General features: G+C 40.3%; 1 protein-coding gene across 1 annotated transcript in view; it reads right to left on the bottom strand.

The window, feature by feature from the left end:
• TRPM6 (transient receptor potential cation channel subfamily M member 6) overlaps positions 1-18,945 on the bottom strand; it is a 97,977-nt gene that overhangs the window by 74,483 nt on the left and 4,549 nt on the right. Inside the window, exons 2-9 of the mRNA XM_048504184.1 lie at positions 14,927-15,006; positions 11,697-11,735; positions 8,778-8,952; positions 5,284-5,497; positions 4,653-4,777; positions 4,119-4,290; positions 2,688-2,862; positions 139-262 (exon numbers count right to left, since the gene is read on the bottom strand). Coding sequence (XP_048360141.1) covers positions 139-262; positions 2,688-2,862; positions 4,119-4,290; positions 4,653-4,777; positions 5,284-5,497; positions 8,778-8,952; positions 11,697-11,735; positions 14,927-15,006 — 1,104 coding nt within the window. The remainder of the gene's footprint in view (positions 1-138; positions 263-2,687; positions 2,863-4,118; positions 4,291-4,652; positions 4,778-5,283; positions 5,498-8,777; positions 8,953-11,696; positions 11,736-14,926; positions 15,007-18,945) is intronic.

The following is an 18,945-nucleotide window of genomic DNA, read 5'->3' as shown; positions in this document are numbered from 1 at the left end:
TTACTGGATAATCAATACACTAAAGACAATTACAATGAAACAGCATCAGCACCTATGTAAATGTACACAACAGAAACATTCAGTGGCACAACAGAAATGAGTTTAATTTTAAAAAGCCTTTAAGTTCACCATACTTACAGAATCCCTATATTCCATACACTCCATTAAAATTTTAAATAGGTGATGGGACTGCTTTTTCCCCAAATTGAAGATGTTCTGAATCATTAATAATATTTCTTCCTTAAACTGAGAGGTCATATAACTGAAAGAAAAACATGTGTAGAAAGATCAACACTGGGTCCTCCCTGTGCTTTGCTCTAATAATCTAATTTTTAAAACGAACAGTAAACAACACACTGTGTTTCCCCCATCCTCACTGTCCCACTTAAATAAGGAAAGTCAAAGCTTGTCTTTAAAAGGATGAAGCATATTGGCTATTGTGAGAATTAAACATGCTTAGATATTATTTAAATTGAAGAGGTTGCATGCATAGGTTGAAGGAATACAATCTTAAGTATTTGATCAGCTACCGGAGTAATATAAAACATAGCACAGAGGAGTATAACTTAAAATCATTCCTCCTTTCCCTGACTCACTTGCTATTGTTGATATGCATTATGAGTATAAGGAAAAAATCAGAGATGGACATACTTCTTTTCTTTGCAGGGTGGGAAGGATTACATTAACAAGAAACTGATGTGCAGGGCAGCCTGTGTATGTGGCTAGCAGTTTCCCACCCCTTCTCAATTTATCTGTGAAGGAGTTTTGCTGAGATTAAAAACATATCTTGGACACAAAATACGTACAGTGGAATTATTAGGCAAATTGTTTTTTGCCATAGGCTACCCCTACTACACAAGGCATTATAATGGAGTTTACTATTAACAATTCTAAATTATCAGTAATTCAGGAAATATTTCTAGTGATTATAACAATAACATGGGCCAATTATACACAAAGTGCTTGTACGTCATGTAGGCGAACATCACCATGGCAAGATTTCTTGTACAGATGTATTTCCTCCAGCCCCACTTTTACTTTCCACTCTCTTTGCAGCAAGCAAATACACTTATAGCATGATTTTAATTTTGCTTCACTGTGAGCGCAGGACAGATTTGCCAGTGGGCACAGCTTTGCCCTGAACCGCTACTCTTCACCCACAGCCAATCTGTCTAGTCTTACCCCTCACTCCCTCACCCTGCTTTGCATACTTCCCCCTCACTCTCCTCTCTATTACTGACTACTTCCCTCTTCTTGTCCTGCCATATCATTTCTACTGCTCATGGTCTCCCCCATCCTGTATATCTTTCAATCTTTTGTTTTAAATAAATAAATAAATAATCAGATCAATAGATCAATAAATCAATACTAACATTAACAATGTAAAAATAATGAGACTAGTCAATCAGTCCAAACATCCAATTTGCTCCTGCATTTGATCAACAAACTGGGATGTCTCCAGCCTCGCAGTTTTATGCACAAATAATCAGTGATTCCAGACCACACCAGGAAAAAACTGTTGGTCTTGACAGTTGAGTTCACAGCACATTGGGAGACGGATGATTGTGAACTGCTTAGCAAACAGCAGTTCATGTTGTCCTTTTGAGGTTTTGTAGTTTGCATACTGCCACTACCTCCCCCTCACTTCCCACCATACAAAACAATCAGTGTTCAGGCAAAGTGTACAGATGTGGTATTCAAGTCTTTTCTTTAATAGTTCACCTTTTATGTCGATATATTGATCTATTGATAGACTGATATATCAATCTATTGATGAGATTAAAGACAAAAATTAAAGATTGTACTAAAAATTATAGCACATGTGCCAATTCTCTTTGAAATTGCAGGAACCTCACTGTGTGTAATCGGCCATGGTGTATCCATGGCTGGATCAACAAAAGAAAAAGCTTCTTCACTCAGCAAGTGGTTAAAATGTGGAATTTGCTGCCAGAAAAATTGATAATGGCCACAAGTATAGACTGCTTTAAAAGGGGGTTGGAAAGATTCATGGAAGATGGATTTATCAGTGGCTGCTAGCAATGGTGACTTCACATTCAGAGGCAATAAACCTTTGAATCTCAGTGCTAGGAAGCAACATTCAGGGGAAGGTCTTGGCCTCTATGCTCTGTTGTTGGTCCACCATAGGAACTGGGCAACCACTGTGTAACACTAGACTAGATGGATCACTGGTCTAATCCAGCAGGGCTCTTCTTATGTTCGCATGGAGTAAAAGGTGGCAGTGGAAGTTGGCAGGGGATTCCTGAGAATGAGCATTCTACAAAACATCAATACTATATAACCTAGTTCTCAATCTGAACACAGGCCTTGTTTTACCATTTCAGTTGTTTCACGTAGGAAAGAGAATGGGAGTGATCTAGAGTCTCCCAGGTTTTCCATGCACATGTTCATATTGTGTACCTAATACATGGGAACTGTGAACCCATTTTGCAAGGCATATTGGAAAAATAACATAAAGATATATAGCATAAGAGGACCTGTAAATAAAACAATAGAGAAAATAAGCTTGAAAACTGATATCTCCTTTCCCAGCTGAAAGCTCATCACACTATTTAAAGAAAAACAATTAGAATGAACATTTTCTTGACCACAGCACTAATACTCTATGTCACCTTTTAAAAATACCTGAAGACATCTTGTTGCAAATGCTGGAACTTCAAAGTACTCACATCATTTCAGCAGTGTGCTTATGCGTAAAAGCAAGAAGATCAGCAGCTCTACCAGTTCCTTCACATACTACTACAGGAACAGCAGGATTTTCCCTCAGATATTCCCACACTGTCAAGATCTCATTTGGACCACCTTCTATCAGTAGCCCAACTAAGGGTACTCCTTGTCCTATTCCTGTTTCAAAAAAAAGAAAAGAAAGAAAAGCAGAGACAGTCACCAGCAGTACAGAACATATTTCCTCAAATTCATACTATTATTTGCTGCTAGCCCCATCAAGGATAAAAACACCAAAAGTTCCAAAAACTTATAAGAAATATCAAATATCACTAATTAAAATAGTAATATAATGGCTAGCTAAAACAGGAATCAAATAATAGTGAAACTGGCCTTATATAGAAAACATACCTGTGTTTTCATGTGGTCATGTGGAGGAGGAGAGTCATGCCTGTTAGTCACACCAATGATTTCCATGTGTTCCATCTCCATCATAATCTCTGAACAAAAACTAGATGTATATAAGCTGATCTGTGTAAATGGATAGCATCCACATGCACATGGGTTATACATCTGTAGGGTCTGTTCAGAAGTTATATGGATATGTATAAGTCAGGGTCAAGACCAGCAGGTGCAATTCTGATCTTCCCATTACACACTGAATTGGGTATGTCTTCTGATGGGGATACTACAACACCTGGAGATGTCTGCCATGAAGATCTTTCAATAAGGCTTATTATTAATAGAGTTAAGCCAAAGTAGTTTTAAAACAAATCTAGTCTAACGATTTTTTAAAAAAGATTTAAACAACAAAAACATCAAGAACAGTACTGTTCGCGTAGAGTACATTTTGTTGGCTGTGACTCTCTGTTGTAATGTACAAAAAAACCCAACCACAAATATTTAACCTGAAACTTTCAACTCTTTCAGTCAGAGAAACTCACAACCAGACTTTATGACAATTCCCAAGTTCCATTACTAATTGTGAAAACAGTTGCCATCAGCTGTGCAGCTAAGAAAGAAGCCACATGAAAGGGCTAAGACCCCTAAGCAACCATCTTCTCCCACTGCACTCTTCATGAGCCCTTCTTGGAGATCTACATTTTACCAAACTAAAATTGACCCAACTTCCTCTGAAGAACACAGAAGCCCTTACAGCCAATTTCATGGTGGGTGTAAGTTCCATACACTGGAGAAACGGGACAGGACAGGTGAGCATATGACTTAAATTTTAGAGAGTTTTGCACTGCAGTGCAGACCTAAGATATGCCTCATTCACTGATCTGCTATATGAAAAATATTTGTCATGCTGAGGACCCAGAGACTGTTTCTTCTAGTGTATTATTAATATTAATGTTTGGAAACAACAACCATCATTTCTCAGATGGTATCTGTTAGGTTTCTTATGGGATGAATGAAAAATGAAGATTACTTACTAGTATGAATTTTCTGAAGTGAAAGGTATTTCTCCAGTTTCTTCCTGAGTTTCATTTCATTACCATACTTGCCCACTGTTCCATCATCAGCCATTATGAAATGTGAATGCATACTGTTGAGGGTGCTTAGCTTACTGAGAGGGTTGCTCAGAGTCTGATATAGGCAGACTACCTAAAAAGAAATCAAAATCAAAAGTGGTCCTTCAAAAAAACCCTCCCCAAAACCCCGTTCTGGTACCGTTATCAGGATGGGTTTTTACGTTTACAGTATGAAAAATACGGACCTCTGCCATAATGTTCTCTTTGTTATAGCAGTACTTTTTCATTCAGTAGAACTTCCATATAATGAGAAGTCAGTGGAATGGAGATGTTACTGGCTAGCAAGGAGCACTTTACAGTTCTGTTTGCATAGAACACTTTTTCATGTACTGACAGAATTTGTTGCCTTAATGAAAACTTTTCCTGTGCAAACTAAATGGTGGATTGAGGTAAAGGTCTTTTCAAAATTAAAACAAAGAACATTTATCTACTCACATTTTTACCAATGAGATCCTTTTGATTCTCAATGATACCCCAGGGAGGAAGTCCAACAGCACAAATCTTTCTTAAATTCTGGGAAGCATGAACTTTCAATGCATCACCCACATGTTTGGATACTCCTAAATAAATAGTTATTATTATTATAACACAACTGTCATTTTGCCATGGCATTTTATTGCATAAGGGAAAATACACATTTCCAAGTCCTCATGTTCTCCATGTCAAGTCAATAGACATGGTCTGGGAGATCGATGCTCAGAACATGCCCAGACATGTATGTGTCCAGTTTGTACCATGACATATGAAAAGAATGGAATTAAGCCTTCCTGTGCACCATTCCCCCAACTTGAAAAGGCTATGGATAGTTGCTATTTGCCCCACTGGGGAAATTACATGTAGTGGGAGTTCTAAACCCACTCCCCACTCATTTGTGAACTTTTCCTCTGTCAAGTGCCATTCAATACTGGAAGTCAGCTTAGCTGAGGTAAAATCACTTGGAAGGAGACAATGGAAGCAACAGTTTAGACACTGTTCAAGTCTTCTCACCACATACCCATTTTTAATATCAAATCTGGACTCTCCCCTTGCATATACATGATTAGATAGTGCATTAAAAATACTATACCAGCATTGATGCCTTCTGTTAATATCCATGCCCCTGTAGTCTCAGCAGCTTTGACCAAGCCTTTGTTGAAAAGCTGCTTAAACATAGATGGAAGTTTGAAGTTTTGGTTACCACCATGAACAGAAATTACCAGTTTTGGCAGTTCCATCTGCCATTCTTTCACCATGAGTTGCAACAACTGATCCAGCTTGGTATCATAAGAAGTTCTGATATACTGGAAAAACATACATAGAACAAAAATAGCATATTAGTATATTAGTATATTGTCGAAGGCACCAAAAAAGCCCACCATATGGTTCCGTTATGTGGATGACACATTCACCATTTGGAGCCACGGAGAAGAAGAACTAAACAAGTTTCTGGACCATATCAACAAGGTCCACCCAAACATCCAATTTACTATGGAAAAAGAAAATGAAGGAAAACTGCCATTTTTAGATGTTTTAGTCATCCGCAAACCAAACCAGCAATTGGGACACACAGTATACAGAAAACCTACGCACATAGACAGATATCTACACAAAAACTCCAATCACCATCCAGGGCAAAAAAGGAGCACCATAAAAACTTTGGTACATCGCACAAACAGAATCTGTGAACCTCACCTCCTACAAGATGAATTGAATCACCTAAACAGGGCTCTACAGGCTAATGGTTATTCTAATACAGAAATCAGAAGGGCTGCAAGACCAAGAACAAGCCACATGAACAAAGATAAAGAGCCATCTAGAGGGAAAGTGTTCTTACCATACATCAAGGGAACCACTGATCGCATAGGAAAACTGATGAAGAAGCACAACCTACAAACAATCTACAGACCCACTAAGAAAATTCAACAGATGCTACGTTCAGCAAAGGATAAGAGGGATCCTTTAGCTACTGCAGGAGTCTATCGCATACCATGCAGCTGTGGACAAGTCTACATAGGAACCACCAAACGCAGCGCACAGACACGTATCAAAGAACACGAAAGGCACTGCAGACTATTTCAGCCAGAAAAATCAGCAATAGCAGAACACATGATAAACCAACCTGGACACAGAATATTATTTGAAAAAACAGAAATTCTGGACCACTCTGAAAGCCACTACGTCAGACTACACAGAGAAGCAATTGAAATCCATAAGCACATGGACAATTTTAACAGGAAGGAAGAAACTATGAAAATGAACAGAACTTGGCTGCCAGTGTTGAAAAATACTAGAGTCAAGACAGTGTCTAACCAGCTCCACACAAACACAGGATGACCATAGATAAAAGAAACAAAGGCCAGGATACTTCTATTCAGATGCTCCCACCAGTGACCTTGCTATCTCCAGTGTTACGCCCATGCTATAGTCTTCATTGTTACTCATACTTCTATTCAGATGCCCTCAACTATTGACCTGGTTGCCTTCTTTGTTACTCACAGACAAGGTTTCTCCACCCACCCTGGACACTCCAACAGATATATACTCCACTTGCTTTCCCAACATCAGATCCTCTGAAGTTGCCAGCCACAGATGCAGGCGAAACGTCAGGAGAGAATGCTGCTAGAACACGGCCATACAGCCCGGAAACCACACAGCACCCAAGCATATTAGTACTTTCTCAGATAAATAACACTATCATATCTCTAATCTCTTCAGTTTGCTAGTAATTTTAATAATTCTTGTAACAAATTTCTTCACATCTACACAGAAATATATATCAAGTCAGTATCCATAAGATTATACCTTTAAACAGCTGCCTTCAAATTTTTTATAAAATGACCAGTTTTATAAAATAACAAGTTTTCAAATAATGGTTACAATAAGCACTTAAGTACACATTACAAAAGTAAATCCATCAGTGGCAAGGTGAGACAATATGAATTTTAAGGCATACTCCATCAGTAGTGCTTGGTCATTCTCCTTTTGAGCTCAAGGACATCTGGATAGTTCTCCAGTAACCAATTAAAGAGGCAGGAATAATGAAGACTTTTGCTTCTCTGGCCTGCTGGGGACCTCCCATTTCTCCTCCAGTTCTTTTCCTGCCTACAGGGAGAGCAGTCGAGCCAACTGTCTGACCTGCTTTTCTTTGTGATTATTTTACTTCTAGCTTCAAATTTATCTCTGTTTGCCTGAGTTGGGAAAGAAACGCTCCTGCCCTTTGCTGCACAGAGCGTTCAGTCAGCCATTAGTGCTTTTTGCACTAACTAGCAGTACTTCTTCTGGGCTGCTGCTGAGTCTCTGAGCGCATGATGCCTAACAAGAAGGACCGATTTTTGTCCCCCAAAGAAGACAGCGGAATTCCTGAGTGCTCCCAGTCAGGTAGGGCAGACACTCGCTAAGAGAGGCCTGTCCAATCCCCTGCACCTGCCACGGAACCCCGGCAAAGCTGTAGTTCCAGGGAGGCTGATTTTGGCGCAAAGAAGGCAGACACTTCCAAAATGGTTACTGGGTCAGCGGGAGGCTGTGTTTTGGTGTGCACAAGCCAAATGCCTCCCTGAACCTCTCCTCAGTGTTCTGATAGCCCTGGCTCAGATCCAGGGGTGTCTCCTGTCACCTTCCCTGACAAGGAATCTGGTAAGACCTTTGATAAGGCTGCTATTATAACAGAGTTAGCTGAGCTTATTAAGGGGAGCTGGAAGGAAGAGAGGCAGTTATTGAGAGGGAAATGTGCTCTATGTTGAGGGCTCATGTGTCGGGCGAGTTGTCTGGCTCTCCTCCCAGGGATAGCTCTCCCCCTTCCCTCACTCCCAGTACTTCTAGGGATCACAAGGGAGCACCCATGCCCTGGCAAACTAAAGCAACCCTGGAAAGAACCAGGCTGAGCCCCAAACATAGGTCCTTAGATTCTTCAGATGAGGAAATATCAGCCAAGGAGGAGGAAGAATTCTTCTTCTGGGGAGGAAGAACTTGAGGACATTCAGGTCCCAGAGCAGGCATCCCACCTTTTCCAGGCAGAGGATTACCAATATCTGCTTTCTAAAACAGTGGCTGCCCTTTACTTCCAAACAGCTGAGGGAGGAGATGAGCTCTCCAGATGCAAAGTCAGATCCAAACACAAGGGGGAGGGGGAACTATTCCCAGTCTCCAATGCCACTATGAAGATATTCCCATTCCCAGAAAGTGTTGAGACCCAAATGACTCAGGAGTGGGACAAGCCAACAGCAAACAGGCATTACCCCAGGTTCCTGCACAAGCTCTATATCAAGTGTTTATCTTAGGGAAGAAATTGGGTTCCTGGTGATTTGGTCTTCCAGAGTTGCTACTGCAAGGTGGAGTCTCAGAAACTGGAGAAGTGGGAGGTCCCCAGCAGACCAGAGAAGAAAAAGTCTTCATTAAGATTCGGGCCTCCCTGATTGGTTGCTGGTGAACTACCCAGATGTCCTTTTCCACTCAAATGAGAAGGACCTTTCACAGGTAAGGCCAATGGTCGTTCTCACATATGCATGCCTTCTGATGCCACTGACACCGAATTGATCAAGTTATGCATTAACTGTTAAAATCTCTTTTAAAATGTATACAAACTTTGGCATGGTAGGTATGATCGCCATCTTGGAAACTGATAGTACCAAAGGTATCAGTTGGACTTGTTTGTGTGTGCTTTTGGACAGACCATTCTTCCTTCTCCTTCACAGACTGATAGGCAAGCCAACTATAATCTATCTCGGGATGGTCTCCAATCAGCCGTCCGCAGCAACATCTCAAATAAAAAAGATGAACACTCAGTAATAAAGGCCATCCATCTAATAAATGCTGTACATTTGGAAACACTGAGCAGGTCATACTGATATACTGATAATATATTATAGTTGCCTCAACTTTTTTTTAGAAACCCAGGAAATCTGGCAGGTCTCATAAATGTCTTGGGATACCTGTAACATCTTGTTAATTAATAACTGAAAACTAACTTATAACTAATTTTGTGTTAAATTCAGTAAACTTTATAAATTAGCCATCTATTTCATGAGGAATTTATCTTAATCTGTCTGGTATTTGCCAGAGCATTAGTCAAGCTAGAAATTTAAAACAATATCACTACCACCAATTTAACATGGCATGCTACAATCTATGAAAAGAAGAGGCAAATGCATTGTACAATGTTTAGTATCAACTCCTGACCATTACAGAAATTATTCCCAAATTATACCTGTTAAACTCCATGGATACCAGAACAGAGTCCAGGGCTGTTGCACCTTCCAGTGTCCCTGGCCAAGACTGAGAAGAGGTAGGAGGGGGGCTCCCTTTGATCCTTATTACTTCTCTTTCTAAGGTCCTCTCCCAGAATTCCTTGGGAGTGGTCTGACCCTTCCCCCTTGGGTTTCCTTGGGTTAGCCTAATAAAGATTGCTTGGGAGTGGGCATCTCCTCTGGAGTAGGTGAGTACAGGGCTAGGATTGCCCTTTCTAGACACTGCCACTACTGTTTCAATATAGGAATATATCTACATGATGAAAGTTATGATGAAAAATAATAAGAAGAAGAATTTGGATTTATATCCCCCTTTCTTTCCTGCAAGGAGACTCAAAGAGGCTTACAATCTCCTTTCCCTCTCCCCCACAACAAACACGCTGTGAGGTGGGTGGGGCTGAGAGAGCGCTGAAGAACTGTGACTAGCTCAAGATCACCCAGCTGGCATGTGTTGGAGTGCACAAGCTAATCTGATCCCCCAGATAAGCCCCCACAGCTCAAATGGCAGAGCGGGGAATCAAACCCAGTTCCTCCAGATTAGAGTGCACCTGCTCTTAACCACTATACCACGCTGGCTCACAACTGGGGCAAAAGCTGATTCATGAATGCCAGCTACAGAGAAAATAGGAAGTAACTGATTAAACTATCAAACAAAGGAACAAAAGAAAATATATAGTAGAAGGAAGATCTATTTTGAATGGATTATACTAAACCTAAAATAGGATTTTGATTCTGGCGACAGAGATTGCTGAATTTCTATGGGCATTAGACATTATATCAAGTGCTTTGGGGAATGCCAATTGATCTTCCATATGCAGCTGATTGGCAACCGGATCAAGAACAGCACAATAAATCCTTTATTGACATTTTGTTTTACTGTTTAACCTATCATCTTATTCTCACTCCCTACAGATCCTGTTACCTCTCCCATTATTATATTTTACCATGATGTTTATACATCATGTTGGAAACACCTATAAATATAATTTTTTAAAAATTAGATATTTCTGACAGACTCAGTGTGAGTTCACATAAAAGACAAACAGCAAGAACTTTTCCAATATATAGAGAGGTACAAAGGACAGTAAAATCTGGAAAGCTCCAACCTCTTGCAACTATACCACTAGAAAAGTCAGGCTGAGAAAACATAATTAATTCATGGCTACCCAGAGGGAATTTCACGGTTAGGAAGGGATTTTGACCAAGATCTCTGCCATTTAAGCCTAATATTCTATGCTATTATTTTCTTTAAAATATAAACTAGATAAGGCAACCAGGGCTACACAAGCAGAATAGGAGCTCACCAGATATTTTTGCTCAGTGCATTGGACTAATTTACCCAGCCAAACTGAGGTGAATCCCAGAAGAAATCCCAGAAAGCCCGTGGCAAGGAGAAGTGATGGGCAATGTTTAAGGTGATCACCATCTCCTGTGCCCCTGCATCAAGTAGCCAGATCCAAGAAAAGCTCTGAGGAACTGGCCATGCTGCTGTCTGTCTGCTTGTTCCCAGTGCATCTGTTGGAGTACAGTCCTTTTCTCTGTACCACTTTTTTTGCAGATAGATACTGCATTTTTTCTGCACTCAGGTAAAAAAAAAGGTTGCCTATCCCAGATTAGGGTAATTGACAACTACTCTCTTTTTGTTTCTCAGTACCCCGACTTCTTTGTAAGAACCTGTTGCAGGGTTTGGGGCACTCAGGATGAACAGCTGCCCACACTTGAACTGGAGGGTCAGCATGGCCCAGCTAGAACAGCAGTAACTTCTACTTGCTGTGCTGGAGGGAGTATCTCCGGAGCCCAGGTCTGAAACAAAGGCCTGCCAGGAATCGTGCTGTTAACTGAGACATATCTGTACCAAAACATTTTCTTATTTTTGTTTTCTTTTCAATAAAATCTTTGAGAACTCAGCGGTTTTGAGTATCTGGAAGGAAAAAACCCAGGATAACAAGACCAATATGGCCCTCCCAGGCCTAGTCTTGTGACATGGTGGCAGCGGTGACACAGTGAATGAATTTTCTTTAGGTTTTCAAATTTAAAAGCTCATGGTACAGTACGAACCTTTAATATAGTATTGTTGAAAGCTAGAGAAGCACAAAAATGATAACATAAAATATTTAAGGGAGTTCCCACTACCCTTTGGGTTATCCTTGGTAGTAACTCTGCCAGTAGTTTACTGAAGTACACACAGTAGATTTTCTAATAAGTGATAGTTATATAATAATTGGAAAATATGACCTGAAATTGTATGTAGCCTTACCGGATTAAGTTTTGGCAGATTTGGCAACCAGCAGGACATCTGAGTGAGAGGAAAAAGGCATCACTTAAATATGCCAGTATTTTATTCGAATACAATTAATGAAATATATTATATGGAGATTAACAATGATATCTGAAAAGGTAACTGTAGAGACATTGCTGCAGAATTTGGAGAAACTGGATCCCCTTCCAAAGATCCTCATATGTAGTAGTGGGTAGTATACACACTGAAAATGTGGCTGACAACATTATCTTTGACAGTTCATACCACTTGCTCAAAAAAGGTAGTCTTCATAAAAATAGCTGACATCCCAAGAATATGTATGAGTAATTCTAAGTCCCTGTATAACCATACATGCTGTGCCAGCTAGTAAATTAGTTTTGGTCATCTTTTTCTTAATTCTATGCAGCACCCTTCCTCATGACAGGTAGCCTACTTTCATGTACAGCTTGCCCTTTCTACACCCTGTCCAGGATAAAGATGAGAGAATGGTTTTGCGTTGTGCACAGACAGTGACAGGAGGCTACTTCCACAGGAGACAATCATGCCAAATCTAAATAAGCATTAGTCATTTCTATGTGCAGTTTTTCTTAAAAATAACCTTTGGCACTAATTGAACTTGGAATTTGTTTTAAGAGCATTTTATCACCATAAACAAACACTGGAGAAAACATATTTCTTTTCACTCAGAGACACTCCCTTCCATACAGAAAATGGCCAATGAAGCAGCAGCAGGAGAAATGGTGATGAAAATGGCAGAGACAGAAGTGGGAGTAAACCTGTTACTGTTTTGAACAGGAGCTTTATTTCTAAACTTTGTTTATACACCACCTTCTCCCTGGTGAGGAACCAAAGTGGCTCACATCATTCTTCTCTCCTGTAGTGTAGCCTCACAACAACCTACAAGTTAGGCTGGGGAAGAGAGTATAACATTGCCTGTGCCTCACAACAACCTTGCAAGGTGGCCAGGGTGAGAGAGTGTAACTGGCCCAAAGTCGCCCAGCCTAAATATTTGCAAGCATACAGTCCAATGCATTCACACAAGCCTTTCTACATTTACCTGCTTCAAACAACATGTAAGAATGACAGAATTTTCCTCCAAGGACACGTCTACCCAATGCTTCTTAATGGGAGGCCCTCTGAGCACCTGCAGTTCGCTTATATCAACTCTGTGAAACTTCACAGATGGAAGGAAGGAAGGAAGGAAGAAGGAAGGAAGGAAGGAAGGCAGGCAGGCAGGAAGGAAGGAAGGAAGGAAGGCAGGCAGGCAGGGAGGGAGGGAGGGAGGGACAACAAACTTTATTCATCTATTTTTTACATTACAGTGGCCATTGGGAGAGCTAAAAAAAGAAAGAACTCCTGCAAGCATAAGGAAAACGGCAGTGGCGGCAGCACAAAACCTCCAGAAACTTGCAGAAAATGGCGGACACTGTTGCAGGGGTGGGGGCAGAAACTGAACACAGTGGACACAGCAGAGCATTTAGATAAGAAGTTCCAGAAAGAAGCCACGAAGAAGCAGCGGACTGATCTACAGTCAAGCTCTCATCTTTACCCTGAACAGGATATAGTTCCAAGTCATTAGCCAGTCTGCTGCACAATTAATCTCTGTCAATCAACTGTAATAGCTTTCAGTGTCTTGGTGCACCACTAATTCAGTAGTACAAATCTGATCACACTTCTCTTTCAATGTGCCCTAGTTCAGAACTGCTTTTCTATAATGATGACAGGGCTATACTGTAATAGTATGGTTCAGAAAGGCACTTTATAAAGCAAAAAGAACTGTGGAGTATTTGTTGCATGTTATCCTGTGGCTATTGATGTAAAACTATTTGTCTGTACTTGCACTCTGTATCATGTTTAGTATGCTGGGTTTATTCAGATTTCTGTAATCCTAGTTTTGGTACATTGCTTATTAGATGTCTCATCATATTGGTTTTTTCAGTGAGAAAGGTGGATTGTAAAAATAATAAATAGATATAATAAATCAGTAAACATGAAGTATGGTACACATTATCTGCACTAACCGCCCAATCCAGATGGAGAGGGCAAATCTGACACGAGGCTGTGCTGGCAGATTTGCACTTACCTCGGCAGAAGACACATGTTCTCCACAGTGGGCAGACACATTGAAACTTCTGCACCCCCACCACCTCAGCAACATCAGTTCCACCCAATGTTGCCTGCCGGAATGCCAGCATCAGGGGCTTAGGTTTACACCATCCTTTTGGGTGGCATAAGCCCATACAGCCCTATGGAAGGCATTTGAGTGGCAAGAAGGATTTTTTGTTTTTTGCCTCCTGGTGCTGTTAAGAAGTCCTCATGGAAGTGGCAGGGCAGTACCGCAGTGGCGCTGCGTCCCACCACTGGGGTCTCTGAATTGGGCTGCCCAGCCAGTTGTTCAAAACATTTGTGTTAAAGGCAGGCAAATCAATCACAACTTTTAGATTCCACTTCCTAAATAAGTTTGCTTCAATTAATAAATGACACTGCTGCTGTATCTACACATTATCTGTATGACATTTTATGAAATGACCCAAATATCCCATAATATTATACAGTTATCATACTCTTATATTTGCATTAATGTAGCCTCACTGATTTCTGCAACATTTAGACTCACTTGCATGAGGGACCATGGTTGGGACTTACCCTAACGGCAACCAAATCAATACAAAGATTCATCCAATATTTATTTATTTATTTATTTATTTATTTCAGATCAAGTCAACCATTCTAATTTGTGGCTGACACTCTTTCTAGTCCTATAAAAACTATTGGGCTTTCTGCAGTGACCATTTTCTGAGAGGGAAAAGTTTCCCTGTCAATATTTTTATTTAGTTAAACAGACAAATATTCTGGCTTTCCCACTGTCAACAGTGGCTAGAATATTTAAGCAAATATTAGTATTAGGTCTCAATGTATGGCAGTTATAGAAATGTAATATTCTTGGATTATTAATTATACCATTGTAAAATATTGTTTGCCATGTTTTTTATGCAAATATCCACTTATCTAAGAGAAAGGACAGGGGGATGAAACAGTGTTCTCCAAATTAGATTGTGGCTACAATTTGTTAAAGAAATTGTTTTTGTTTTCAGTAGTCCACAGTTCACTGCTACTGAATACAAATAAATATGGTACTGTAAGTAATTGCTAAAGTATGAGTCCCAAATCCTTCATGGTATTGCTATGTATTCCTTGTATAGTTCAGTCAAAATCCAAACAAGTACCTGTGTTGATCTCTGGAGCTCAGTATGATCTTTGTGCACTCTCTCTTACAGAAGATGTCTTCAATCCAAGATTTCTGGGACTAAACAGAAATGCCACATTGCAAAAAAGTGATAACCAATAAATAACTATTTATAGGTTCTGTTTGTGAGACCTGCATACACACAAATAAAACCCTGTCTTATAATGCTCATGCCTTAATGCAAAAATGACAGATAATATGTGAGTTTATTCACTGTCGTTTGTTTTATTGTTCAGGTTTAGAAGTTCCTATTAGAAGAACTTTAATAGGTTGCTGAGCTGAATAAACCCCTGTAGATTGAAAAGAAAAAAGCAGAGTGGGAGGAAATGGAGGAAATGAAAATGGAGGAGAAAGAAGATGGGACTGTAAGGATGGAAGTATAAAATCCTGTACTGAGAATATGGCCTCACATTTTATAGCTTGATGCAGGCAAAGAGACACCAGTTCTTTCTGTCCAGAATGCTTTAGAATAGTTCATGCCCACTTGACCTCTGGAATTTAGAATTCTCTTTCTCTGATCTGTGCCTGAAGATAGGGGGAAAGGCTTTCAAGCTTTCTAAGAGAAAATGAGCTAAGATAAGGAAGAAATACCAACCTGGTCAGATTAATCTCTTGAGAGGATGTAACATTGCATATCTAATTCTAGGGATGCCAGCCTCCAGGTTGGACCTGGGGTTGCCCTTAATTATAACTGATCTCCAGGCTGACCTCCATCTCCTCTCCAGGCTCCATCCCCAAATCTCCAGGAGACTCCCAGCCTGGATCTGGCAACCCTACCTTTCCATCCTCCTGCCGATTCAGAAGGGGCAACCCTATCTCATTTCCATGATAGTCTAAACACACTGCAGTGTGGGTCCCCTGCTTTAAACAACAATCTCCACCCCAAACCCGGCTAATGGTAAAAAGCAATGTCAAAATGGAACCTGACAAGAAGGGAAGGCAGGGGCTAGCAAGGGAAAGGGAATCAGAGCAAATGGAAAGGTAGTAGCAGACTGTGAGGAGGAAGACAGTGAGAAGTGAGTGCGATTTCCCCCTCTCCCATGTCCATAAAGGCCTGCATTTGTTAATCAGGCTTGCCAACCACCAAATGGCACATAGAGATCCAGTGGCATTACAGCTGATCTCCAGACCACAAAAATCAGTTCTCCTGAAGAAAATGGCTGTTCTGGAGGGCGAACTTTGTGGCAATGGACCCTGATGAGGTCCCTCCTGTTCCAAAATCTCTCCTTCCTTAGACTCCATACCCAAATTTCCAGGAATTTCCTAAGCAGAGGTTGATAAATCTATTGTTAATATTTACAAGTATCCTAAACTTGCACAACATACAGAATGGATTCCCTCAGTGACCATTGCTACTATTCCAAGGATTGGTTTTTGTGAGTGAGTAAAAGGCAGGGAGAGGGAGCAAAGCCCTTTCCAGGGCTGTTTTTGGCCTTTGAAGAAGGACTAATTGGGGCCAGGCCTAGCTAGAGTTGCCAATTCCCAATTGGGAAAATCCACCCTCCAAAGCATTCATTTTCTTTAGGGGAACAGATATTTGTCATCTGGAGATCAGTTGTAATCATGAATAATCTCTAAGTCCCACCTGAATATTGGTCATCTTTGGTTTGGCAGCAACAGCTAGGTGACTCATTACCACCTAATTTGCACAAATCATCTAAGCCTGGCTGCTTGCTATTGTTGAACAGCAGCCACCCCATGAAAGTCAGTGTGGTGTAGCAGCTAGAGCGGTGATGGAGAACCCTTTCAAGACCAAGTGCCCAAATTGCAACCCAAAACCCACTTATTTATCACAAAGTGCCAACATGGCGATTTAACCTGAATACTGAGGTTTTAGTTTAGGAAAAACGGTTGGCTCTGAGGCGTGTGTTACTCGAGAGTAAGCTTGGTGGTAGTTGGTGGCTTTGCTTTGAAGCAACTGTGCAATGCTTCGAATCACGACCCTAGGAGAGTTTACTCAGAAGCAAGCCCCATTGCCTGCAACCGAGCTTACTCCCAGGTAAAGGATCACGCTTTAGTTCTTCGCATGAAAATCAGTGGGGTTTAACAGCGCTTAACAGGGTTACCTACACTGCTTCCCCAAAACTAGGTCTTAGGTTTAATGCTAATAATCTTCCTGAAATAATTATACTATAATCACACTGGGGGCCTGGCAGGGGGAGGGGTGTGGGGGGAGAGGGATTTTGATTTTTGAAACCAGTAAACCCCCCACAACAAAATAGAAGTAAAAAGGCAGTCAAGAAAGGCAATTCAAAGCAAGAATGCTGCAAGTGGTGAAATACCTCCAGGAAAGCTAAATTGGTGCTTTTTCCTTCACATGTCATCACAGCAACAGGAATAGAACAAAAATGCAACAGGAACTGAACAATAAAAGCAGTTCTAGCTGATGTGAAAGCAAAGACCTTGGTGTGCTTTTTAAAAAATCCTAAATGAATCTCAGTTCCTCCTCCCTAGGCTTGATTTGCCCAGGCGATCAGCAAAAAATTGGGTCTGAGCATTTCCCCAGTGTTTGGAAATGTATGAAATTAATGTGCTACGTCCAAAACAATATAAGATTCACAAACATGCGTGGCACATAGGCTCTGGCTCAAGCAATTTATATTACCTGTTGGTTTCTTGTATAGTATGCCAAATTGTTGGCTATTAGACTTATCAAACTATTATATCTCCATAACACATATATATCTCCACTTTAAATCCAATTCATGCAACAATTTATTACAAGACAACCTTCTCTCAAGTCCATAATCATGTATTTGTTAAACCAACAATGTCCATAATCTTGTAAATATTATTGCGCCAATGTCACCCGTTGTGACTGTAATACAAGTTCATGACAATTAATGTAAATCCTGAATAGGTGGCTTGAATTACTTATAAATACTGTCCCAATTCAAGGGCAGTCAAATTTCTCATCATTTTCAGTTATATATATTTCAATCCACTCCGTTGTACTTCCCAAACGCTTCACGCTGATTGTCGCGTTTTCGTCTGTCTTCTTCAAGGGAAGTGTTCATGCTCAGTGTTAGGTTTCGGGTTTTTTTTTTACAATTTTGGGATCAATTGATGAATGAGTAAATTGACTAAAAATAATAGGTTAGGTTTAGAGTTAAGGCAAGGGTTAAGGCAAAACACCCAAACATGAAAAAGACCGTAGCCCAATTTTCAGACTACGCCCTAGAACTAAAGGTAACACTAAGTCAAGCCTGAGCCCCTGCCCTTTCCTTAACCCTAACCCTAACCTATTAATTATATTTAATTTATTCCAAAAAATTTACAAAAAATAAATTAAATAAAAATAATAGGTTAGGGTTAGGGTTAAGAAAAGGGCAGGGGCTCAGGCTTGCCTTAGTGTTACATTGAGTCCTAGGGCGCAGTCCGAGAATAGGACTACGCTCAGTTTTAGGTTTTTGTTACAATTTTGGGATCAATTTATGAATGAATAAATTAAATAAAAATAATAGGTTAGTTTTAGGGTTAAGGCAAGGGCAAGGATTAAGGCACACCCCCCAAACCTGAAAAAGACCATAGCCCGAATCTTGCACTGCACCCTAGAACTAAAGGTAACACTATGTCAAGCCTGAGCCCCTGCCCTTTCCTTAACCCTAACCCATACCTATTAATTTTATTTAATTTATTCCAAAATATTTACAAAAAATAAATGGAATAAAAATAATAAGTTAGGGTTAGTGTTAAGAAAAGGGCAGGGGCTCAGGGTTGCCTAAGTGTTACATTGAGTTCTAGGGCACAGTCCGAGAATAGGACTATGCTCAGTTTTAGGTTTCAGGTTTTTTTACAATTTTGGGTTCGATTGATGAATCAATATATTTAATAAAAATAATAGGTTGGGTTAGGGTTAAGGCAAAGCAATGATTAAGGCAAACCCCCCAAACCTGAAACGGACCATAGCCCGATTTTCGGACTGCACCCTAGAACTAAAGGTAACACTAAGTCAAGCCTGAGTCCCTGCCCTTTCCTTAACCCTAACCCTATTAATTT

The sequence above is a fragment of the Sphaerodactylus townsendi genome, linkage group LG07 (assembly GCF_021028975.2).
Source record: "Sphaerodactylus townsendi isolate TG3544 linkage group LG07, MPM_Stown_v2.3, whole genome shotgun sequence".
In the NCBI taxonomy this organism is placed as follows: Eukaryota; Metazoa; Chordata; class Lepidosauria; order Squamata; family Sphaerodactylidae; genus Sphaerodactylus; species Sphaerodactylus townsendi.
This window is presented reverse-complemented; position numbering and strand designations above follow the sequence as displayed.